The 27,023-nt window shown below is 31.8% G+C and overlaps 3 protein-coding genes across 9 annotated transcripts in view; 2 read left to right on the plus strand and 1 right to left on the minus strand.

Annotated features, from left to right (window-relative positions):
- Positions 1 to 116: 116 nt before the first annotated feature.
- On the minus strand, positions 117 to 7,812 carry LOC123710432 (organic cation transporter-like protein). 3 transcript variants are annotated; one of them, XM_045662300.1, is made up of 5 exons: positions 7,720 to 7,812; positions 3,515 to 3,940; positions 2,579 to 2,986; positions 1,789 to 2,032; positions 117 to 785 (listed from the first exon to the last, which is right to left on the minus strand). In XM_045662300.1, the coding sequence occupies exons 2-5, from the start codon at positions 3,919 to 3,921 to the stop codon at positions 357 to 359; spliced, it is 1,488 nt and encodes a 495-aa protein (XP_045518256.1). In that variant the 5' UTR covers positions 3,922 to 3,940; positions 7,720 to 7,812; the 3' UTR covers positions 117 to 356. The 3 variants fall into 3 exon arrangements, with proteins under 3 accessions (XP_045518256.1, XP_045518257.1, XP_045518258.1); XM_045662301.1 differs by lacking the exon at positions 7,720 to 7,812 and adding an exon at positions 7,614 to 7,713; XM_045662302.1 differs by lacking the exon at positions 7,720 to 7,812 and adding an exon at positions 6,231 to 6,267.
- Positions 7,813 to 14,059: 6,247 nt separating this feature from the next.
- On the plus strand, positions 14,060 to 16,566 carry LOC123709555. Its single transcript, XM_045660960.1, has 5 exons — positions 14,060 to 14,066; positions 14,111 to 14,239; positions 15,070 to 15,241; positions 15,756 to 16,009; positions 16,451 to 16,566. The coding sequence occupies exons 1-5, from the start codon at positions 14,060 to 14,062 to the stop codon at positions 16,564 to 16,566; spliced, it is 678 nt and encodes a 225-aa protein (XP_045516916.1).
- Positions 16,567 to 19,356: 2,790 nt separating this feature from the next.
- LOC123709286 (inverted formin-2) overlaps positions 19,357 to 27,023 on the plus strand; it is a 71,486-nt gene continuing 63,819 nt past the window's right edge. For 2 of the 5 annotated variants that reach the window (XM_045660487.1, XM_045660493.1), the window contains exon 1: positions 19,357 to 19,468. The gene's annotated coding sequence lies outside the window, so the exon portion shown is untranslated. Of the gene's footprint in view, positions 19,469 to 19,980; positions 20,068 to 22,177; positions 22,201 to 27,023 lie in introns of those variants that run through there. The other 3 variants (XM_045660491.1, XM_045660488.1, XM_045660492.1) reach the window with 3 other exon arrangements.

Below are 27,023 nucleotides of genomic sequence, written 5' to 3' on the forward strand. Positions count from 1 at the left end.
GTTTTGGTCAGCGACATCTGTCGTTAATTGTAGTACATTGTGTACGTATGCATCCTTGTTTTTATTATTGTCAACGGTGCATAGATGGCACTTATCGAAAGTAAAGAAAGGCAGGATACGAAAATCACGTTTAATATGGTTTAATCTTAATAATAATATCACAATTCACAAATCTATAAAATATTTTATAATCATTAACGCCAATATGCGCTTTACTCGTACCTGTTTTTAAACGAGTTTAATTTCTTCTATCGTTAAGACATTTGCCGTACTAAACTAAAAGTAAACAACTGAACCGGAACAATACTAACATACACAGCAAGACCTTCGTTTAACGATACTAGCATTATATCCGACTATTTGCTAACATCTTCTAAGCTATCTGGTAACGTAGTACCTTTTGTCTCTGGCAAGAACAAGCACATAGCGCTAGCAGCTATAGCCGCAAAGCCAAACACCACAGTCGGTAACCATGGAACTGTCAACGCCAAATTAGAAATAAATGGAGCAATCATGGACCCTATTCTCATGCACATAGAGCATGCCCCCATTGACATATTTCGCACGACTGTGGGGAACAATTCTGACGTGTAGATATAGATAGAGGCGGCTACGATAGCTGTACAGCTGACTCCTAAGGTGCCAAGGGTGAGTGTAATCGCGTAGGTTTTAGGAACTACGCCCAAGAGTAAAACACATATACCGCCGAGGATAAATGTTAAGGCGATGGTTAGTTTCCTCCCGAAGCGCTTGATCAGCCATATAGATATTATGTTCGATGGAATCTGAAAACATGAAAAATAATTATAATATGATAGAATATAATAGTTCAAAGAAAAGATTTTGTAGAGTTCGTTAGAACTGAAACTGACGAAACTTCATCAATCGTCAATTCCGTAGATGTTGTCAGCACGAATACCTGCGCTATTATTAGTTCATTATACGATTTTTTCTATAGGTTTGTCAATACTATTTGCTAAAGAAATATTATATAAAAGGAAATATTTAGGTCTAGCATTCGGAATCAAAACTTAGAAAATGTTTCTGACATACTTAGCGTTAAGACACGAATTTGAATTTTACCTTAGAAGATAACTTATCCAATAAGTTTCAATATAATTTTCACCATTATTCATAATTAACAAAATTATCTCGTAATTGCATAGTGAGTTTCGGTAATTAAATTAAAATTACTTCACTATTTTGTACGTTTTCCTGTAAAGTTCAAGGCGCCAAACGAGTTTTGTGTTGAATTTGAGATATACTTATAACTTGATATGCATTAGGCAATTCAAGTATTGAGATTATTCATTATTATGCGCATATTCTGTTTATAAATAGATTAGCCTCTATAACTTTTGCAGAATAGAAGAGTAGCTTGATAGAGCCCCCTATCACCCCATATTTGTTTACTCTATAATGAAGAGATATATAAACATAAATAACATAGTTAAAATCCTGCAATAATTAGACTAATTACTTTTTTATTGATATGGGAAGTATATGTACTATTTTGGTTACGTACTTATAAACAGACAATATACTTGATTACAATTTAATCAGCTTAATAAATGCTTTTTCTGAACAAGACTGACCGACCCTGGACCAAAATGTTTCATTTAAATTAAATTTATAATTTATAAAAACCGTGCAAAATGTAACCTACGTAAGAAATACGTAACATTTGAATTTCAGGAGCGTGTTATATGTTTACAAATTTAGAATATATAGACAAAGCAATTTCGACATATAACGTTAAATCGGTTCGGGTATATAGCTTGATCGTACCTGTATGGCTCCCGCCGCTGCCACGGTCACAAAAGGATCTGGGCTGGTCTGACTGATGTACTGGTTAAATCCATAAAAGGTTAAACCAACAATAGTCCACATGACGCAGCAGCAGACCGTCTTCACTAGGAGGGCTGGTCTCAAAAGATCGGTATAATTCGCACGCCCTTCCTGTGATTTAGAACGGATGTCATCTGATAGTTGCTTTAGAGTCTCATCAATTTTAGTTGTTGGTAGACCGTTGCTGAAATAGTTTGATGAAATGATTGAATATTGTTGCTTTTTAGGTTGGAACGAAAATTTTGCAACGATGCTAACACATCACGACAACAAAAATCATTAAATAGAAAATTGGTTTTATTGAAAAAAAACATTATTTAAATACTTTAAAAACAAAATTATGACTAACATCAAAAATACATTTAAGTACTAAAAATCTCAAACAATATCTTGTTAACCTGTCCTCTTCTGATACAGAAAATATTCTTATGTTGCAAAAATAGTTTAAATATAAATGTCTCTTATGTAGAAGTCATTGAGTAAAATACTGTTAACATGTCAAACGGAAAAGACTGGCTGCCCACAACACAGGGAATCCTAGTTTGGGGGCCAGTGCACTTTACTTTATCTAATCCTGTATATTGTGTTTAATAAAGATTTCTTTCTTAAAGTAATTCTTAAGGTAATTTTCTTTTCAATTAAAGTATTAAATAATATCTATATTTGAAATTGTGTTTGGGATTTTATAAAGAAATAATGCGTGCGTATTTAATAATTCTTGTCAACTTACAATTGGGCTGCTTTCTTCACAATTTTGGCTGCTTCATCTACCCTTCCCACACTGAGTAACCATCTCGGAGATTCCGTCAAAGAAATAAAATACATCAAATATATCAGGGGTGGTACAGCCATAGCCAAACTATAAGAATCCCAGCTTCTAAAGTAATACGCGAAGAGCGGTACAGTCATGTGGCCAATAATAAACGGAATTTGGAACAGGCATCCGAGCATCTCCCTGTAGTTTGATCCAATGGTCTCCATTACAATGACGAAAGAGACCACCATAGTTCCAGACGTTGCGACTCCCCAGAAGAAACGAATTACAGTGAAGGTGGCATAATTTGGTGCGAAAGGGATAGCAAATCCCAGCAGGACTAGAAACGTGATGGATATAAGGAAGGTAATCTTTCTGCCATACCTGGAGAGGAAAAAATTTAAGGTTTTGTTTGATGTGAATGTTAAAAAGATGAATTTTCCTGGGTCCTTGTAGGATTTTTTTAACGTACATATATGAAGATACATAATATATAATGCTCATCTGTTGTGACCAAGAAATAAATAAAAGTTACCTCTAAATTTTGCATTGTGACACTAATTTAAATGCTAAAGTATATGGAACCTCGATTCGGTTTCATACCTAGAAAGTATGTTAATTATTAGCCAAATTGAGCGCACCTTAGACTAGATTGCAATGAACTCAATCCTATATAGTATATAAATCTATATATGTATGAGGATAGTGTGATACTAACTCCCTTCTACATTTTTATATAACTTGCAGAAGAAAAAATAATCATAGTTCGTCGAGCACAATTTAAAAAACATGTATCGAAATATTCCAAAGAAAAAATAAATTTTTATAGCAAAATAAACAAGAGATTAGAATTACTTTTACATATTTTCATAACTGTCGTGGTTTAATACAAAAACTTTTTATTATTCTTACCGGTCAGAAAGAAACCCAAAAACAATACTTCCAAGGAGGATTCCCAGTTGCAAGACCATTTGCGTGAAACTAGCTAACCAGCCTCTCTCACAAACCAGATCCCATTCCGATACAATTGTATTATCAAAAGGAGACGCATCATAATCGTACTTCAAGCAATCGGAGTAGCAAGTGGAGTTCTCCACAACAGGAGCAGAAGATGCTGAGCCATTTCTGAATTCCACACACCAAAATGTTAGCTTCGGCGTTAGAAAGAGTATTGCCATTTGAACCCATCCCGAGGATAGTTTCACAAGGGAGACAGTTGCGAACACCAAGAACTGCCATCTTCCAAATTGTCCGATTAAATTTGCTAAACTATCTTCTTTGTCCGGTGCTGTTACCTGCGTTGCTATACGCTGCACCATTTTGCTTTTTATCTGAATTCTGGAAAAAAAAATCAAGAACATGAAAGAACCCTCAGAATTAAATAGCTTACTAAATAAAGAGAAATTTCTATTGATGATTCGTTTATACAAAAAGAAAATAATGATTTAAATCCTCCGTATAATTTAAGCCACAAAATACCGCCTCTAAATGATTGAGTAACATATGCAAACTTTTTGCCAGTTATGTATCTGGTACAATAACCACGCTGTATAATTTTGATTGGCCAAAACCGTTACTCAATTTGCTAACATTCACCAAATAAGTGAATTTTTGTTTTAGTAAGAAAACGAGGCATTCTTTCAATGCAATGTTGTATAGTTATTACTACATTATTCCTTTAAGAAAATAGAACCGACTCCAAAATAACAACATTTTTTCTTGTATTAACAAGTATTTAATGAAAATATATCGATTTATATATAGTTTAAAGATGTTATGGAAAACTTCAAGGTGTCAGTGACGTAATAAGTACTCATATTCATATAATATTCGTCTAATTTTTTAATCTTTTTTGCCTACATCCACATCGCTCGAACTACATTAACATTATGCGAACTATATTTATACAATTATACACCTGCATATCTTGAATCTAAAACCGTTACATTAATAGGTTAATAGACTTATAAGCGACAAATCACGACACGACGGTGCACATCACAAATAATAAAAACACGCATCATCTTTGGTTTTTGGTTGATCGGTTAAAAGTGTTGTGATTTGTATCATAAATATAATTTAGGCCATGACAATTTTTTTAATGTTGATGACTTCATAATTTATAGAATGTATATTTCAAATTAGGATGCGAAGCGAAAGTTGTGTAAATTAAGTTGCAGAGATTAAATACAAACCGGTTTTAAGACTACTTATTTTTCGGATCCTGTACATAAAGGCCCTAGGCCTGGAATTATAACAGAGAAATTGTTTAACGATTGTGTATTCTCTACTGAACCGAGGCCATTAAACATATGAACTCAATGCTAGTTCTATTCTAAATTGTATTTAATTTAATAACCTAGAATTAATATTTCATCTACTATTTAAAAGACAGTTTTGAGATACGAGGGTCGAAAAAACAAAATCGCATCACCTAGCTGCCAATACTAAAACCAAGTATATTCTCGCCAAAAGGGTTTAATCCCCTTTTGATCGGCATTTACAAAACAAATGAATTGAACATAACCCAAGCTTTGAAATAGAAAGCGCGCAGATTTCTTCTAAGCATATCTATAAGAGCTATTGAATTGCCAAAGTTAAATATCTTAAAGCTAATTGTCTAAATGCGACATAATGATAGTTATTAACGACGTTAATAATTATTGCATACTTTAGAACAATGTTAATGTTCCAAGGCTCATATATAGATAAATCCTATTGTTATGTTGTGGTGATTTTCATTAAAAAAATTAAAGGTTATTAACGAAACATAGGAAAGTATTGCGCAGTTAACAAGTTCCGATATCATGAACATTACATCATCAGCTTACCATGTAACTTTAATAATGTTATATTCAGTAATCGTAAGTAACTCTCAAGTGAGGATCCATAAGCTACGTCAAGATCACACTGGCAAAGTTTTTTTATAATTAATATCGTAAACACAAGTTTGTAGGTATTTATAATCTACTAAACCGATTGGATAGTTTTATATAAAATGTCAATTATCAGTATATTTAAGGACAACATCGGAATATATAACGACATTAGAAGTATTTATTCTAGAGGTGGCCTAAAGTTCGTAGGCTAACATAGAAAAAAATCTTATTTTTTGATAGAATTTGATTCGATTATTCAATAGCCTTTGAGAGCGATACAAAGATTATAGCGGTCATACTATTTTTGTAGTGCAATTTGTCTTTAGCCTCAAAATAGGCGTTGGTATCGGTGATTTCCTCTTCTTCAACGCGAAATTTCACCACTACACCGCAGGAAATGGAACTTTTCGTCTGTGCCGTTTTTCGGAATATTTATCTATTTGGAAAGATTTACAGCTTACTTACTTTACTTTAATACAAGATATTTTTTCAATCGAAACCTCAAAAGATTTACAGAATTACTGAAGAAAGATTAGCAGAATAATAATATGACCGAGAGAATGCGTGTAGGGTGTGTGTGTGAATCTGAAGCGTATGCGTTAAAAGCGGCTTGATTTACTTGGCGATTATCAAAAATCGCAATTTATTCTGACCGTGGTTTAAAACTTCTTGAGTTTAGCCACTAGGGCTAAGGACAACCTTAAGTTTAGTGCAGATATGCTGCTATATATGATTTTATAAAATAATACCTTTACATATTATCTCTCGTCACTTGAAATGCATGTTATTGCGAAAAGCAAACACGAAAAATTTACACTTAAGCCCTGTATAAATTGTATGGACTTAACTCTTGATATTTTATCTTCCACAGATAGTATATTCTTGCAGCGTATAGATAAACAAAGTAAAACATATGTCCACAGAATATTAGAAAATTTTTGTTTGATGCAAACTTGAAACTGAAAGTGAGATTTGTGTCCAGTTAGACGGAAAACTATTTTTTTTACTGTTTGGGTTATAAAATATTTATTTATGCTACATACACATAAATATTTATACATTATTTATTGGTTTGCACCAACTTTTTACAGAAATACAACACAGAAAAGAAAATATTCATTACATTATTATAATAATTATATTGAAAAATAAAAAATAAAGCCAATACAAAAAAAATACATCTTTTTACCTTCAAGGTATTTGAACCGCCATGAATACACGTTCATAACGAAATATTTATTACTACATATATAATTATATAAAATGGTGCAATTGATAATTATTGTATGCAATCGAATTAGCATAGTATTTTTTGTTTGATTTCTATTAAAATAGCTGTGAACCGCAGTTTTCTTATAGACAGACATCACTTTATTATTCAGTAAAACCAATACAGAAATACATATCTAATGAATGGGCTTATAAGTGCGGATATATTGGTTGAAAATACCGGAACAATATAAATGTTTCAAAAGACAATACCGCTTAGTATGATAAGCATAATAATTAGATGTCAACATCCAAGGTTAAAACTATTTTATAAACCGCCTTCATGGCTATGTTAACGCACACGTTCACACACACACGGGTTCAACTCCCTGAGAATCAATTGTTTCGGGGTCATGAAGCGGATTTAGCCAGCATTAACAACTGGACTTAGGTAATGTACGTAACAGAGTTCATGTTCAACAGGATACAGACGCAGAGACATATCCCATAATTCCCCACAGACCTGACCAGACTTGTTAACAATTATTAAGAATAATGAAAAAAAAACAGAAAACACTTTGAAAACCACAACGATATAATTAGAAGCAAGAAAGTCAAGTGAACTATGTTTTAACTTCTTAAATAAATAACTGACTTTGCAAAACCGTAACATAACATCTACAATCAGGTGATTATTTTTTTCTCTCTATTTTGAAACTGGTTTTGCGACGGGAACTCCGAAAGCACCGAAACTTAGCTTATCAAGTCCTTTCACCTTCACGTTTTATTAGATCACATTTTAGCCGAATGGCATGGGTCTGACAGTGTTTATCATTATTCTTTAGCAAACAATCATTGTTTCCACGGAAATCGAATTCACAACAGGTTAAAGAGATTGAACAATATAAGTGGGGCTGACTTACACTTGACCATTACTTTTTGCCGAAATATTACCATTGCAAGCCAAAATTATTTCATTAAATTTGCTATAAAATAACAATAAATAAATGTAGTATAGTAACAACTCACGTGTTAAAAGTTAACTATCACTTCGCGACAATATAACACAATATAAATATGAGATAATTCAAGATGTGTGTGTCTCTAGACGGTAAAGTAAACACTGACTGTGCTCACTTGAGAGGAAATTGTAACGAAATTCAATTCCTGCCGTGTTATCGTTCATATACAGATTTCGATTTCTGACGATTAGATTGTTATATTACTTTGAAAACAGTACTTAAATTTGCCGATGCGTAGTGTAATGGTGTAACGCAAATGACATGTATGTCCCTGGATTTGATTCCTGGCGTATTTATTAATTTATTTAGATTTCGGCGCCTTAAGAAAAAAATATCTGTATCAGGGATTCCACCTCTTCCATAACAAACTTAACAATTCCTACAATTTTTTTTAATGCCAATACAACAGATGCAGAGATATGCCAATATTTACATTGAACACACTGCAGGTTGAGTTATTTATTTATATGTATAGCTATTATAAAATATATTGTCAAATCTTCTACATATCGGGAGTACGTTATTGAAATAATACATTTCCTAAAGGCATTATTGGGTGTAGTTATTTTGTGATTTATACATATAAGGTTGTACTCATGTATGTCAAAAAAAAACTAAATATAGGTTAAAAAAGACACCATTCTTTTGTATAAGACTTCTTTAGACTGCTTTCTACTAATGACAATGCGGCAATTAAAAGAGTGACAAAGAGTTCCAGTTCAAGAACAGGGAGCTAACGTGTCGGATGGCTCACCTGATGTTAAGTGATTCTGATACAGCACACTCCCTTAATGCTAGAGAGCTAGCGAGTGCGTTGCCAGCCTTTCAAGAATTGATACACAATTAAATTTATTATTATAATCAATAATAAAATGAATGTTTGGCAGAATTCAGAAAGACTTTGGGTTTTTTACAATAAATGTAAGCGGACGACGTCGACATTTGTTAAGTTTGCTAATGCTGAGCATAGATGGCGCAATTTGCATATGAAATCTAAATATATTTTAATAATATTCATAATTATTTATAACTAACGAATTGACCCCATAATGGATTCCCAGATTTTATTAATTCATTTAACAAATATAACGGATTACACTATATATATGAATAATTACGACTAAAACATTATATGTACTAACTACGACCATTTATTATTTAAATTTATTGATTGAGGTGTTTGTGGGAATCTAAAATGTGTAAGGATGTGTGAGTGTGTATTTTTAATTAATGTGTTATGATTATTGTTTATCAGTAATAAAGGCTTTTGTATTTTGTAGAACTAACTAGATGCATATGGCAACACAAGGTGGGTACTATTAAACTATCCAACTATTAACTTCATTTTTAATTTCATTATTGAGAGTTACAGAGCACTGGTAGTAAATGTAAATAAAACGACTTTTTATGTTCATTTATATACTAAAATGAATAAATTATTTTTTATCAATTTTTAACAACTTTTTTTTTTAAACTTAACTAGTCCTATTAGGTATGATGTTTTATTTAACATACATATTAAAATACGTTATGAGTAACAATTTCATTAAATACTATATAATTAATTAATTTTGTATTAATAAGAATATCTGACCAAATTATGTTTTAAATAATCGCTCAACATGTTATTTATTAAAACTATGTCACCTACCTAAGTGTTTATATACATTGAATGGACATAATATGTAAAACTTAAATTGATTAATATAATATATGGCCCTAAAAGCGATTAATAGTTGTTATATGTTATATTATATGTTGTTTAGGGCCATTGAATTATAAGTATTTAGATCACCTAGAATATAATGATAAGCTCTCTCGGGTCAGTGGATCAATGTTCAGAATTTAAAATTCACCTATTCATGATAAGATAGCGCATCTTGGTTTTCCGAATCAGTAGGCTAGACTATTGACTCATTATTTACAAGTAGATATGCATTAGGTGTAAGATTAGGGAACCCTTATAAAAATAAATGTGTCAGGGTTCCCAGCTCTTCCATAATAAAATTATTATATATTTTATTAAATTACAATTTAGTTTTTTAAACATTTACAACATATTTTCCTTAATTCTCTTAACATTGTTATAATTAAAGCATTAATGAGCCATAATTTTTATAAGCAACGTAAGCGTTCATTCCCCTATGTCCCCGACATGCCTAATTAGGTCCAAAACATTGATATGTGTCAGGTATTACGACCTACTTGACTAAAATTATCTACAAAACATACACTAAAATATCTGCCTAATTAGCTTAAACATAACAATTTGTTATTACAAATAATATGATTCTTTGAATATGTGTTCACAGTAGATAAATTTTAATCGTTATTATAAACTCGTAGATTTACTACGTACTACGATTTATACTAATAAATCGCTAATCGTCAAATCTAATATATAAATTTATTGATTTATTCTAACAACATTAAGATTCTCACAAATAGCAATGTATCTCAGAAGAAATATTATTTCACTTATAAAGTTCGCTGTCCAAGGATGTTCTATAAATAAGGAAACTTATGTGATATCATTTTTATTAATTATGATTTGTTTGACCCTATGTTGTGCAGCGATGCTTGTAAATCAGATAGTACTTATTGCTGTCACATTGATAGTTCTGTTAAATGGATTTGTTATTATAATTTATTATAATTAAAACTGTGTTATTATTTTAAATTTACGTATGACAATGTTTATGTTGTTCGTACGTTAGTTTCATGGAGATCACAGAATAACGCATGGACAAGAGAAACAAACAGATCCTGACTTAGCCTAGCGTCCGGGACTTTTAACTTTTTTCTTCTTTCCGAACCTTTGTCTTCTAAAGGGATCAGCTGATTTCTTACAGAGCTTGCGAGATCTTAAACCAAGGTAACAAAATTGTAAAGATATGATAATAATAAATGTGAAAGAAAACAATTTTTTAACCGGATTATTATAAACTTAACCAAAGACAATACTATTATAAATGTGTCTTTGTTGATGTATAATGACAATAGTTGCAGTCACTTTTTAATTTATTATTTTTACTTTTTAATTAATTACTAGGATCTCAAATTCAAAAATGTCCCAGCTCTATACAGCGCACAAACTTGCCGAAAATTTGTCCAAAGTAACTATCATCTCAGTGTCGTTTACCGTATCTCAACTCACCATCACCGAAAGCATTAAAAGTCTTCAATAGAAAAAATTGTTTGACAGATCTTCAGTTGTAAGCATGTGACGTTCAAGAATACGGTCTGACAACGGGTGTAGCATCAGATTGAAATTATCCATGATATTCATTGAATAGATAAACCAGTTAGTATGTAAATTCAACACGACAAGTTATTTTGACAATGACATCAATAGGGTTGTCGTCGTTCAGATTAAAATACTTTAAATTAATAACTAAATTATTGTAACTCAAAATAATTCGGTTGTTTAGAGATCAATCAAGAAACCATGTATCTATCTTTTCATCGTAATGACTTACTGTATTTTATTGATTACCTACTATGGTTGGATACTTTTATAACTTTTCTCTCCTCATTACATATCCCCTAAAACCCCACAACATCGCCAGCAAACGCCCTAGACCGGATATGGTAACAGGTTGGCCTTGTCCGATTCCCGCAATAAGCTGCTTAAGGCACGGCTCTCCATAGCTCTCGGCCAGACTCTCACCCATGGTGTGTTAGAGCTAGTTAGACCTATTTTGTAGAGCTAGGGGATGTCATGTCCAATGCTAGCAATGATCCGTCAACCATTTATCTTTTAGGAGCATTCACACCTGTTCCTCCGAACTTTTTTCTCTTAGATTAGATTATTGACAGCCCTAAATAACCTTTCTTATACGGATTGCCCAATGCATCGGTAATCATGGAGATAAACTTGTACATGACGAAACTTAGCTGGTTTGCAAGGTCAATTAAACTTATTTCTTCGCTACTATGGATCGAGGAGAAAGTATTTATACTATTGTAGTAAATATGTTGACCGTAATGTGGACCATAATCAATACTTATATATTACGTAAATGACGTCTGCTAAACAGAAAGGCTGCTGATGATTTCCCGCAAAGTTATAGGATTATGGGGTATTGGGTTAGTCCAAGACTGGGATGGGAAAGAGCCTATATATAGGGAATTGTATAGCATTTAAAATAAAATAGCCTTTATTTTGAAAAAGTTCCTTTTCATTTACAATAAATATAAAAAAAGTCGATGCCTACAAAGCCCTCCAGACACTTCCATTCTGTCCTTTACCGCTCCACTCTTGACCAAACCTCCCAGCGTTGTGCTTTCAATTTACGTCAACTTTTATTTATTTAACTAATTAAACTACCATTACAAATTACTCCAATGCGGTAACAATTTATATTTATACCACATACAATGTATACACATTAAGCAGTCAGTTAAACAATTATAATTGCTAACACAAAAAGTTTATGAAGTTTTGAAAAAATATCGCCCTTTTATCAGGATATGACATAATATTATTTGAGTAGGAAACACGTTGTGCAAACGCTTTCACCATCTCCTGGTGCGGCAAGCTGCCATATAGAGAAGAAAGATGATATCATGTTTACGCCAAAATATTTATTTGTGTGTTTGAGCTTTGTGTGGATAGACCACTGCGGTAAGTTATTCTAAAGAGTTATCATATTTTCCATCTACCTAATACAATCTAGAGCTCTCATCTTAAATCTTTTTCCAGTACTCTCATACATGTAATATTACTTTGCCAAAGTAATCCGGAACCTCCAGGTTACTGGTATATCTTTCAATCATTATTGTAGTACAATACAAAGGAGAGTAAAACCCTTTGTTGTTATTATAAAAAAAATTAATTAAGAAATTAAAAAATAATTAATTATTTATTACTTTTATAAAATACACCCACTATTAATATGTCCTACTGAAAATACATGCATTAGTGTAAAGCAGAGTTCATATTTACCTGTAACAAAATCACACAATCGAAATTATTCTAAAATCTTTCTTAAGTGGACATTATATTTAATCGACATGAGTAGGTATGTGTTAATTATGTATGTTAAAATCTATTTGTGTATGAACGGGGTTCATACTCTTAATCTTTCAACCTTTACGTTATGAGCAATAGTAACTTCAACAGCAGTATTCATTTAAAATCGTAATATGATTATTATTTTTATTTCAATTACTAAAATATACAACATATTAGTGATTTACACCTAAGCTAAGTCTTAAATCTTCGTCAAATAAATAAAATACAGCTCATTTAACTCATAATTTTTATTTATATTCTATAACTAGTTCAGAATAACATTGCTGCGACTCGAAGGTTTCCAACATATTTTTTATAGTGATAACAAAAACCTTAAGTACTGTAAAATTCAGAGACCATGAGAAAATCATTTCGAAATCGTGCTTTAGTAGTTAATATAACTACAAAATTATGAAGTTTTTACATCTGGTAATGTGGCCATGTGCAATGCAAATGTGGAGGGAAACCAAGCAGTTTTCTATTTTTGTAACTTATTTTATTAATATTTTTACAGAAAACCAGTTATAAGCAATGCTGGTCATACTGCCGTGCTTGGCCCTATTTTTAAATGTGTTTGGCCAGAATTTGAATGAGACACAAAGCTATGATCCATCTAAACTTTTGTCGTAAGTCCAATTTTCATTTTTGAATCATCTGATATAATAAGTTAGTACAAAAGATATACATATCATACAAACATTGTATGTTCATTGTTACGGGTTATAAATTATATTTATTTTTATATTATTTTTATTCAGAAAATAACTAATAAAATTGGAAGTGAATTGTAATAAGATTATCCCTCGTTATTGTTAGATTAAAATGTTTTTGCCAAGACACCACTATGTGGAACCAACTGCTCACTGAAGTATTTGCGAACCAATTCGACTTAAGGTCTTAGAAAAAGAATCTCATTTTACATTACGACTTTGATGATTTTTAGGTGTTTATGATTGGAAATATAGCAGCTCTTTATTTAATAATAATATTTGGGCAATTAGAATGAATTAATAGATAATTAAGATAATCATTATGGTTTATAACTTATTAATAATATTTTTTTATCCAATGAGATAATCGGTTTCATTTTAAGTTATTGTCTTATATCCTAAACCTATATAGCCGATAACAAATATTATTTCCCTAAAGCAATCCAGGACCTCCACGCTACGTGCGTTAACCATAACTAGTTGTAGTACAAAGGAGGGTAAAACTGTTTTTTATACTTTTAATTTTTATAAAATATATTTAAAAGTTGCCTCTAAATGTCTAGTTACAATTTTTTGTAGACAAATATTTAATCTGGAAGAAAATGACACAATCGCAAGGAATGTGCCGTATTTTGATCACAACAATTTCAAAACCCACGACGGTTCTAAAGCTTTCTTTTCACGTAACAAATTTAAAAGAAATAGGAGACAAAAATCTCAAAGACTAAATCCAAATGGATTTTACGGAAACCCTTATCAAAACAACAATATTCAGAACTATAATACAGGACATTTTTATGGTAAGTCTTATTTGATTACACATATGTATACAAAAAGAACTGTCTGAATATTTAAAATAATTAAAACTTCTATAAATAGGAATGTATGGATCAATCATAACTAAAACATTGAACTAAAGTATTTTTCTAAAGATTTCAGTGGCGGATTTACACATTATCAGGGTATAGGCTGTGAAGTCAGTACTTGCCTCTATAATTCAATTGCAGGTATAATTAATTTTGGGTTTGATTTTTGAGCACATATGGGATGATAGAAGAGGGAAATTTCATTGAAACCTTTTTTTGCAATTTCGGTCTTTTCAGTCATACAAAGTGTGAGCTGAGGGCGCACTAGCTATTTTACTCTTGAATATGGAAGTTTGCTACAAATTTACAACATCAAGTAAGAGAGAAAAGCCATCGGAAAATTTTGTTGCAGACAACAGTTCTGTAAAACATAAAAAGATCGTCAGCATGCAGAAATTATTTTTGATTTCTATGAAGTAGAATAAAAAAAATCGGTTCCCAAATATTGCCCCGAAAATCTGCCGCTCTGGGCTCCAGCCTACTCAGCCTGCTAATAAATCCGCCACTGATGAAATCGATTACTTAATATATTCTATAGATTTATATTTAGGCAATGTTGACTGTCGAAGTCATTACTAAAATAATTGTATAGGCGCTTATAATTTAATGACAGCACCACATCCTTCATATGTTACGTTTAAAAAAATAATTTAAATACTTTAATTATCAGTATTGTAAATAAATAAATACTACTTAAATATAGTACAACATCTTTACATTAATTGTCAAAAAAATTAGTGTATTGAACGTTAATTAAATTTCAGAACGACCATCATTTGCCACAGAAGCCCTATCACGAGTGACTGAAGCACTAACATCGATAGTGCTGTACGACGACTTCCAATGTGTGCCGCGGCTTTTATGTGAAGCGGCTGGTGGGGGGTTAGGCAGTTCCAACGTTCTGCAATCTGTGACTGGATTACAGCCACTTATGACGTTAGTTGACGAGTATAGTCTTGCCAGCTTACTGATCCTTGCATGCAATAGAACGAAGAGATTTTTCTACGGTTTTATTATCGCCGCAGAGATGTATCAAAATTTGATGGTGTAACGTTAGTTTAATTAAATCAAACTCCGAAACGATTGGAAGGACAGATTTTAATGACTTTTGCGTTCAAGTGGTTTCAAAATATGATTAATATTATTACGCCTTTTTGCCTAAGGGGTAGGGAGCTATACCTGACATCTCTCGCTTCATCCACTTTCATGACATTCCCCATGCATGCTTTTTGGGTACTTTTATTTGATCCCTTTCTCTTCCCCCTTGCTATGGCCGAACCACCAACCGGTTTATAGTATTTCATTATTATTATGTTAAATTAAATAACTATTTTCGATACGCTTACAAATTAATATAAGACAGTTAAATAAGTGGTAATGACTGTCTGTATAACTCTAGCTCCAGTTTTGTATAATAACTAAGGTCTGATAATTTTTGTATGATTTTCAGATTACTCTCAGCCTACGGTGGTATTAGCTCAAACCCTCTGTTCGTTTTCGGTAGAGCAGTTCTCTTAGGAATGTCCTCAAAGGGAAATCCTGCGTCCTGCCGGTATGGGTATCCTCTTTGCCCTACGGACACTGAGCAATTGGTACATTATCTAAACAACCATAATGGAGGTTTTTTTCGATTCTTCAATGCACCGCAAAAGGGACAAAACATTCAACAATTCTACAATCACTTGCAGGGGAATCCTCAAAATGGTCATTATGGGTTATATCAACCTAATCATCCAGAAGCTGGATTTAATCCACATCAGCAGAATATTGGTTTCGTTAATCAAAATCAAGGGTATGGTTATCAAAGACCATATGAACAGTACCAACAAAACTATGGATTTGCGTTCCCTTACGGAGAGAATTTCAAAATACAGAAGCGTATTCAGAATAATCCAAACGCTGATAATGCTTATAATACTGATATTTATTCCAAATGGATATTTCCAGAAAATATTGATGATATTGACAACGAAAATGTAGAAAATGATAATAGAAGAGGAAAGGAATTAAAGTTTCCTGAAAATTCAAATTATGTTTCGACAGAAAATCATGAAACAACTTTTACGTTCCCAAATACTAACCGAGGTGTTGAGTCTATTAATTATAATAATGATGAATTGTACAAAAAGTATAATGATTATAAAGTTAACTATGTTAATAATGATAAATATAATGATTTTGTAACTGTGTACGTTGTCAGGGGTAATGGAGACCCGAACAAACCAGAAATTGTTAAATTGAGACCGGGACAATCTTTATAGATTTGAAATGTATTAATAGACATAAATACACACATCAACCTTTTAATTTATTTAATTAATGATAGTTTATATAGAACGAAATTTTATTACAGAATTGACAAAAGATGCAAAGAGTACGTAGTTGGAAATATATAATACATTGTAAATTTGATAGTTTTTTATAATCGATTACATTTTCACCAGTTTTGTCACATAAAACTTAACATATTTATATTTTATTGCTCTTACTACTTAGAACTGTAGGTACTTATAATCGTTTATTTACAGATAATGCTTACTTAGTTACAAATCTAAAGAAGGTCCTTCACTACCTATAGTCCCTTAATCAGTAGTTAACTAATTGATGCTTTGACTTTATGTAATCAAGAAATTAAGACCAAATAATATTCCGATATTTTTGTCTAAAACTTTATATAAATATCCTTTTTATTTTTATTTTATTAGAGGTACTTTATTTAATTAACGTATTGTAAATTATATTACATCAAAATAAAATACATAAAGCCTTTAATTACTAACATAAACAATAGCGCAAATTCGGCCCCACGTGTAGTATGGTTCTCACCCCTGGGCGGGAGTTGCCCAGTACCAGCTCCTTTCACGTGACCATATTCACCGAAGAGCGATTCTAATCGTCGAATCGAGTTGTTCGGATTAAAATACCGGCATCCGAGTTTCATCATCGGATGTCAACGCAGAATAAGAAATACCACCTGAATCACCGCGACAAGCGTTTTTTAAGTCGGTTACGTTATAAAAAAAAGAAATTTAAATATACATTTTTCCCTAACACAAGCCACTTCGAGCCAGCATTGGTCAGCAGTTTTAGAATGTGGACAACTCCCATCACACTTGGGGTCGTCGTTTGCGCTTTACCATTTTTAATCCCTTTCAATTTAGTCTATTGTAAAGCCTCAAATATATTATTTTAGCCAATTAAAAACATTTTTATTAAAGAAAGGTACATTATTTGAGAATGGATTTTTTTGTTTTGTGTTGGACATAGCGATGGTACGCGGCAGAAACTGCCTTAAAAATGTAACCTAGTATAGGTCGCTTTTCGCTGTAAAAACATTGACAGCTATTTAGAACTTCGACGACGTCTATGGCGACGAAATTCAAGGTTGTTGTACTTATTACAATTATTTCTAGGTTCATATACTAATTAGGATTAAAATCAGTATTGGAAGTTGTATGGACGCCTTACGAATGACATAGTCCGTGGTTATTTCCAAGGATGAACTACGTCTAAGTACACCTGCAGTCCTTATTCGTGACAATTGCCAAGATAAACATTTTCTTAGATCGGCGGATAAAAGACATGCAAATCAGACATCCTTGTTAGGGCAACCTAGACGCATCTTCGTAAACATGTTGCGTAACCATACGTGAGAGGCATATAGTTAATACTTACGTAGCATACTTGTATGATATAAAGTTTGTACTAATAACGGTGTTTTGCGAATTATCTTACAAGTAAATATCGAAGAGAGTTTGCTACTATGTGTTAAAGTTAAATTACTTTAAGAGCATTTATAAAAAGTCGCAAAGGTTTCATCAGTTTTTTCAGTCGAAACGATTGATTCAATGATTAAGAGCAGAACCAACCAGCTCTAGTTCTACCCCTACAATACAAAATCAGCGGGGATCTCGGGGAAATCAAGGGGGAGGTCATGCTCCTTCATGCGTTTTGAACAGGTTTTCCTTTTATCACAATTTATGTAATTTTTTGATGCTTTTAAGAATTCTTCCACATTCTCCACGTTACTCTACCATATACGGCAATAACAGATTAGTGTCATAAATAATAAGGTTTGTAAAATAAAAAGTAGCAATTTGATAGTTGAATTTGAAAGAAGAAAGAAATTGTCTGGTTCAAACTGACTTTTGCCCGTACCTTCTTACTTGTACTGCTTACAGCGCTAAACGCAGCGTGTTGATATTTGACTCAAGCCAGCATACCACAGTGTGGACACCTACAGTAACAATATTCGTGTCGAAATTGGTTATTTAAATTATGTCATGCCTAAATTTTCTACGCTATGAAGGGTGTCGTCAACAGCGGGTAGGTAGAAGAAGCTAACATAATAGGAAACACGAGAATAGACCTTTTTAATAGGTTTTTCCAGATAAGTTGTATGTTTACATGTTTAAATGTATAGTAAAAAACCACGTCGAAGTTTTAGACAACTCACAAAACTACATACTATTCCCATTCTTTACATATTTTCCTCGCCCTCATGCGATATAATTCATTCTTTTTACAGCATAAAAATAAATAGGAGTCATTGGTGAATCTCCTTTTAAAAACTTAGTACAAATGAAGTAGAAAAAAAAAATAACAGATATTTTTCCGTAAAACACGCGAAGAATTCATTATACTGCTTTTAGCAGCAAGACAACTCTTCCTTTGAATTCTTTCATTTTAATTTCTTCTGTTTTGCGCTATTGTGGTGTAAATAAACTGTTATTATTATTAGAAAATATAAAACGCACAAATTTTTACACCTTTACACATTAAATATTCCCACACACACACACATCTCAACCATTAAATTATTAGTAAATTGTCTCGGCTAGTACGTGCTTTTTGTATACATAGTGTAACCGTTTAGGCTATTTTTTTTAGTTTAAAAATTGTAAATAAAAATAGCTGTGGATTATCAATAAACTAAATTATTAACGTACTGTGGATTAAGCGCTTGTGAAAGTAAAGCAGAAGCTAGAAGGACATTCGCACGCTGCAACCGCTGCTTTATTCCGAGTTAATCTGTAATCGCCGTACGCGCCGCCAGTGTGCTAGCGACTCTCCGCTCGAGAGGATGTATTATCAACTTCGCGTCGCGTTGCGCCAGTGAAAATTCGTAAATGTGTATCTGAATGAAAACAAGCTCTGATTTAAGTATGTCACGTTTTGTTTGTATATTACATAATTTTCACGCTATAATTAACGGAAGTTGAAGATTCTTAAATAACCGTCGCGAATTCGTTGTTTTTTCACGCGTGTGAATAAATTATACGGTTTTTATTAATCCTTGACTAAATACTCTTTGGACTCTACAAAAAATTCTAACTTCGGGTTGTTTACCTGAAACTTAAATTTTTCATTGTTCTCATTACATTCCTGGTTAAAAATATACTTGCGGTACTTAACTAAAACCTACTTAGCACGCTTTTTATCTACGTAGAATAATAATAAACTCTAACGTAAAAAAAGCGTGTTTAATTATCATAATTTAACAACTATTTGGCGTTTATAATGTTGAAACTTCTGCGGTTTTCATGGTCAAAGACTTTAGATTTTGCGTAGTATCAAAGTGCATATTGTCTTGTTTAGTTTTGTTTTAAAAATATTTGTCTTTGTGATACTCGAATAAAATATCGATTTCCACCTTTTTGGCGTACGTGAGAAAGTTAATCAATAATTTTAGGTATTTCAATAAATATTATCTATAAGATAATCGTATAGTCGTTGATGTTCGCGTGCTAGTACGAGTTTGGGTAAGTATGTTTATGAATATTGAATAATGCTTTAATTAGTTTTTAAAATATATACATTATTTTCAAATTTATTAGAAATCCAAATTCTATTATGGCATTTTTTTTTATCTCGAGATAAACGTTTTAAGGCGAAAATTTCGTAATGAGTTTACGTAAGGTGATTCGTTTGAAATTATATTTTTAACGCTTGCTTTAACCATTACAGCACGGAGCTGGTTATTATTAAACATATAAATAATAGTTATAAGTAAAGTAGTGTATGATTGAAATTGTATGTAATTATAGTTAGACAGAAATATTAAGTGAAAATGTACTACAATTGTACATAAAAATGTAATAAAAAAATCTTAATCATGATTAGCTTCATGTGAAAAGTGCTATAATCCTTTTGACATTGACAGTTTCTGACATTTGAACATATGTAACGTATACTAAAATATACAGAAAAGCTTACAGCGCCCCTGGTGATTATTCTCAGAACTAAGTAATTTTATACAAACATTTTATGCAGTTATCTTTAACAACTTCTATTGTTTGATATTATTATTATAACATATCTGTATTTAAAAATTTTATATATAGCGTATCTTACTATCAAATATATTTATTTGATTTCAGATATTAATATACATTAGCCGTATCATTAATTATATTTAGGTCATGTTTTGGTACGCGGTAATATATGCAATTGTTTTATCTGGTTGATACAGGTGTATTTGATTTAAGATCAGATAACACTGTTCTTAGTTCTGGCTCAAAGCTTAAATCCAGATTCAAGAGCTCTCCAACTATATTTAATTTAGTTCAGAAGGAGGAGAGAATTATATCTAGAATATAATATTTTGATGTTTTTACTTTGTAAGCAAAAAAGCTTCTAAAAAGTATCTTTTTAGATGAATTATTAGTCGAGCATGGTGCAGACATATGTATTTACATGAATGAAAACATATTATTAACGCTTAACTAACTGAGAAACATTGATGAACTTAATCAAATCAATTAATCTTTAAATCGATTGATTAAATAATTGCGTCGAGTTAAATCGAATTAACTCGATTGTTTAAGAAATATATCTCTGAGGTTGCATTATCAGTCAGAGTCTAGATCCTTTAGTCGAATTTTGTATTAGAACCAGTGTCGCCATTTCACACATGTCCTAATCTATAAAAAGGATAGTTTAGACACATAGAATCATGTGGCGTACCCACTCACGCTCTGTGGCACTGTTCTCGGACCCTTGGCATCCGATACGAGAGATCGGTGCCTACATTAATACATAATGTATTGATATTCGAGTCTCGCGAGATACATCGGTAATATTTTAATTAACAATATTCATGGGCGAGCCGGGGCGCAATTCCTCGTACATTATTCGTGAACTTGTTTTTTGTAATTAGTAAATTGTTTGGTTTTAGTAATTTGAGAGATAGATAAAGTCCCTGGACACAATGGAGTAGAGTATTACTTTAATAAAAAAAAAAATTTTTTTATTAAAGTAATACTCTACTCTACGGGAAAAAGGATTTTATGTTTGAACTATAAACTAATATGTCTAAACTGCTTTGATAACTGCATTCATAATCATCATTGTCAGTGAATCCTTGATATTTGGTTTTAAATAATTTACAACGTGTTAAATCCAATTTCTTTATTATTCAGTGCGAGGTCTTATCAATAAAAATTAAGAATTTTGCTTGAGTTCTGTATACAAGTGTTTATTTTAGTAAAATAAAATCAAGGATAAGCATTTATAGAGATTACGAAAACTACGAAAGGATTGTTTTTTTTATTTTGACATTTATTGATGTGAGTACGAAAATTACCGTTTTTATTATTCACTTTTGATAAGTAACCTTAAGTAGTATTCGAGTTTATTTTTATGAAGTATCAGTCCGGATGCTCATTCTTTGAACTGGATCGCCATCGAAGGTGAGACACTTGCCAGGGCTGCCACCTATGACCTGTGCTTGACCCTTTTATTTAGTTTTTTGGCTCGCAATTAGGATGATCGCTTTATGCCCTGCCTAGTTGAGATAGTTGCCCTGGTATGAGAGCAGTGAGTGTAAAATTCATACGGCACGACGTGGATGTAAATGGCTAGGACTTGCTGATGTTATACTGCCACTTGGTGAGGTAATTACTTGAATTTTAATAAATTAAGATCCCCAAAGAGCATGGAGTGATGCCCACCTTTCATAAGCTTTGACTGTGCCATAACCCCCTTATTTATTAGGGTTTAAACTAAATTCGATTTTTCGCCACTTTCTGACAATTTGCTGTTATGAAAATAGATTCAAGTATGATCTTTCTATAAATTATTAGTTTTAATATTTTTATATTCCACTTTTAAACGTAAAAGAATTTGATTAATCCTAATCAAACAAGAGACTTGTCTTAACGCAATTATCAGTATTTAAAAGAACAACTAAAATTAAGTTGTTTTATACATTTCCAGATACTCTTGATGTCGTTTAAGGCACTGTTGAACAATCACGGTCGGAGTTATTGAAATATTTTAATTGTTTTAAAATTTATACAACCTTCTTTAAACGAAAATATTTTCGTTTTACCAAACATTGCAAACTAATATGTTCAATTTCCATTCTTTCATATGATTCACGTTAAATAAGCATTGGTAATATGATTCCGTTACAATCAATTTTTCAAGGAAATCAGCAAATTAAGTTAAAATTAAAGGTTGGCACGTAGGTTGTAATGACTAGCTTATAGTACACAGTCAATGCCGGCTACTTTGTACTTTAACTAAACCACCCACAGGTAACGTAATTAATTTGTTACTTTTTGTATACATGACAGGCATTGTTGGTTGAAATGAATCAATTTATGAATAGTCTGTGGAATTTAAAACCTAATATATAATGTCTACATTACAGTTTAGTAGCTCTACTTTGAGTCTTAATTTTGTATATTATTCAAACATTGTATTTGTTAAAACTTATATTAAATGATTTTAACAGATATAAACTCGACGTTACGAGAAAATTTAAATTTGAAATTTTTCTTTAAAAGTATAGAAATTAACTTCCGTCTGCAGCACGTCTCCAGCTTTTTACGACCTCTTACAATAATCATTGTATTTCAGTCAATTACCATCATATGTATATACCATCGTTACATAAGAATCACATATATAGGTAATAAATAACAGTACAATCTGTTCGTTAAGTTTTAGCTTATCACCTTCGTACAAACCTACACGGCCGTGTCACCTCATTTGATAATATATATGGATGAATCTTAGTTTTGCAGTAACCAGCAAGAATTATGCAATTTAAAGGGATTAACACAAATTCGTGCGTTTTTGTTTTTTTATTATAGATCTTATAACAATCTAGGAACAACTGGAATCGAACCTAAACTTTTAATGTTATCTAGACCTTGTTGATGATTTTTTTTATTTATAACCTTTCAGCTCAGTTGAAAAGCTCTAGGGTAATAATAAAACTATTGATTTTGAAGTATTTTGAGTTTAGGTCTCTAAAAATATGCTGGCTTCGCTTATTCTGGTTTAAAGAAGAAAGTCATTTAAACAGTAATAAACTGTTAAACAAGAATAGTTTAAGGTCAATAATGATTTATGGAACATATGGTCGTTTGAGTCGGTCACAAAGCCCTTGGAAACAAACTTGTTCTCGGTTCTGCCCTATCGCTATGATCATGGTTTAGGCTTCTAGTACGGCCTTGGTTGTTAAAATCATATAATTTGATTATAATTTAAAATTAATGTTTAAAATAATGAAGTCACCACATCATAGAGAAAATTTAACAGAAAGAGAAAAATATTTTTTCTTTAGTAAAAAAGTGCAATTTCAATTACTCCTTATAATATATGATTTTAAATTATAATAACGACTCTAGTTCGGAAATCTTGTAGGATTTAAATACTGAAGAATTATTGAATAATAATTGTTAATAGTTAATGAAATATGAACAGAAAACACATTTATTGCTTCAAATTTCATGAAATATATACTGTCGGTTGATTTTCTTTCATCAGCCGTAACCACTAAGTTCGGTATCTATAAAATACTTACTATGTGGAGTGTGCATGGGGCTAATTACTACTAAAGTTATTACTCTTACAGAAATGTCCTTGTATCAAGATATATGAAAGTATATTCGAATTCCGGGATACTTTACTATTTGTTTTTCGATCGTGTACAGAAAACCTTAGGTTGAATGAGATGCAATCTGTCCCTTATGAATTCATGAATAATGCATAACATAGGTTTTGTTTCTATAAATCCGTCCAATGTGTGTCAGTGGGTCTTTGATGGTGTTTTGGGTTTAATTTCAAATTTTAACATTTTCTATGTTTAAATATTAAAAGCGTCGGTAATCCAAGGAAAAAATAAGTTTTAATGATTCCATATTTTACGTCACACAACGGAAATACATTTTATTAAATTATTAAATAAAAAACTATAAATTAAAAAACTCCGACATTGCAAGTTCAGCAAGCATGTTCTTATTGCGACCATGATATATTGTTAAAGTTAACAGAGTCCCGTATTTTACAAGAAATTCATTGTTTTTATGTATATTTAACTATTTATTTAAGTGACAGTAAAAATATCAATTATAAAAATGTATATACTTACGTAGGATCAGTTAGAGAAAGATTTTTGAAATAAAAAAGATTGTGCAACAAAAGATTGTGCGGCTGTGATTAATAGTAGGCGATATTTATACAAATTTGTTAAAATTCCTCAGGAATCGCGGGAAATGTGTCGAAATGACGGAAGTCACTGTCGAACTGTTTCGCGACCGAATTTAAAATAGTTGACATTTGAGACTGAAACATCTTCACTATTTGAACTGTTTTATTAAATACTGCTGCTCAGCTTAAAGGCACTTTATATTATGATAGGTATTGAACTTTTCAATACATACCAAAGTGACGCGATATATCCACATGACATACAGTTGTCTTCGTCAACTGTTCTGCGTTAGTATTTTTTCTAATGTTGAAAGAACTTAATTTTTTAATTACAAAATTGTATTTTATAGCGAGTGAGATACACGTCCCAATTTAAGTTAGTTTTTCTAGCTTTGTTCGTCGATAGATATATATGTGTTAGGTATTTGATATTTATGCCTCGGCATAATATAAAAATAAATAAATCAGTGGCGCTACAAACTTTTTAGGGTAGGGCCTCAGATTTCTGAATCTTTTACGCAATTAGATGATCAGCCTTCTGTTCCTGACACACACTGACTGAATTTTTGGGTCTAAGACAAGCCGGTTTCCAGACAATGTTTTCCTTCACCCTCCGAGCGAATGTTTAATGCGCACATGGAAATGGAGTCCATTGGTGTACAGCCGGGAATCAAATCTTAGGAATGAGCGTCCCACTACTCGGTAATATATATGCAAGAAAATTTGTGCAGGGTTGAGAAAATTTTATCAATGATAGTGACCAGATATAAATTACGCACTTAGCATTTACTTCTTTTTCGAAGTCTTGGCTTTTCAAAGCCGGGCCAAGCTGGTATTTTTAAAGATTAAGGGCTGTGTGCATGGGCACAAAGATCTATAACTTCCTAGTCAGAAATAGATCAAACACATGACGAGCGCACGAATATCAATTTTTACCATGATCGCTCTTAATATTGTTTGTTTTGAGGTTATCTAGACGTTTGTATACAATTTTATTGCACCCAATGGTAAATTTTATTATGGCTATTAAAGTTTCATTTGGTGCGAGAAGAAATTATGGCGACAAGAAAGTATTTTCAATGATTTATTACGTTATTTTTAACCATATTGATCCGAACTAAGAGGTATCAAAAATGATTTTTGATAAATAGAAATATGTAATTAATATACCCTTACAATGACCTAAGTACTAAGCTATCCTAACCTATCACGAGGTTCTAAAAACCACAGTTACAAATTTGTTTCATAATCATTTTAATGTAACATTATGATTATTAAAGATAGGATCTACTACTGGAACATAATATGTTTATATATTGTTCCCACGTGAGAAACATACAAGAAATATAATGTATGTATTCATGTCGTTTACCTAATATGATGGACATAATGTATTGCTTTATTCTTGTTCAAACATTTAAACTACTTGAAATTACCAGTTTTTTAAATAAAGTCAATAAGACTAATTTTTCTCTACCTGCAACGGGACGACAAATTTATAACTCTTAATAAATTTGATTTACGCGATTATCTATCTTATGAATTAAGTTATAAGATTTATTTTTAGATGATTTGTTAGCGTGTTTCAAGAACGGATGTTCCTGATCGTCGATACAACTTATATAAATCATAAAAGTTCATTCAGAGTGAATTATAGTAATGCAGTACGGAAATGCGCGTATCCTAATTTTTATAAAATCAATTGGAATGCAACTTTAGTTTCAGAAGTTAATAAAAACAAAAGAATTACTATTGCTTTGCAATTCGTTTTCATACTTTTACATGTGTAATGTTGCTGACGTAACCGTAAGCGTGCAAGTATAAAGTGTGTCGTGCGACATACTTATATATGTGGAAAAGCAACAGATATATTCTTTTTTAAAACAATTTAACAAAATTGGACATGTTTTCATTTGTTTTTTTTCAGTGTTCAAGACTTGTTTGTCACTTGACATATGTTTCGGACGCGCCTTGTACTTAGCGGTGATTGACGTTTTGAAACATTCAATTGTTACCTTGTAACAAGACGTCAAATGGTCACACTTTCGTGAGAAAAAAAAACAGTGATGCGACAACCTATTTAGATTTGGGTCTCAGAATTCATTATCATTTGTCAATGTAAAAGGCACGTAGGTGGTCAGCCTCCTGTGCCTGATACACGCCGTCGAGTTTTCGAGAGTCCATTGGAGCACAGCCGGGTAAACTGATCTTTCTAGACTTTCTTGAAACAAATTATTATTTCGCCCAAGTCCTTAGCCTTCTAATCGACGGCGAT

Source organism: Pieris brassicae, chromosome 5, assembly GCF_905147105.1.
Source record: "Pieris brassicae chromosome 5, ilPieBrab1.1, whole genome shotgun sequence".
NCBI lineage: Eukaryota > Metazoa > Arthropoda > Insecta > Lepidoptera > Pieridae > Pieris > Pieris brassicae.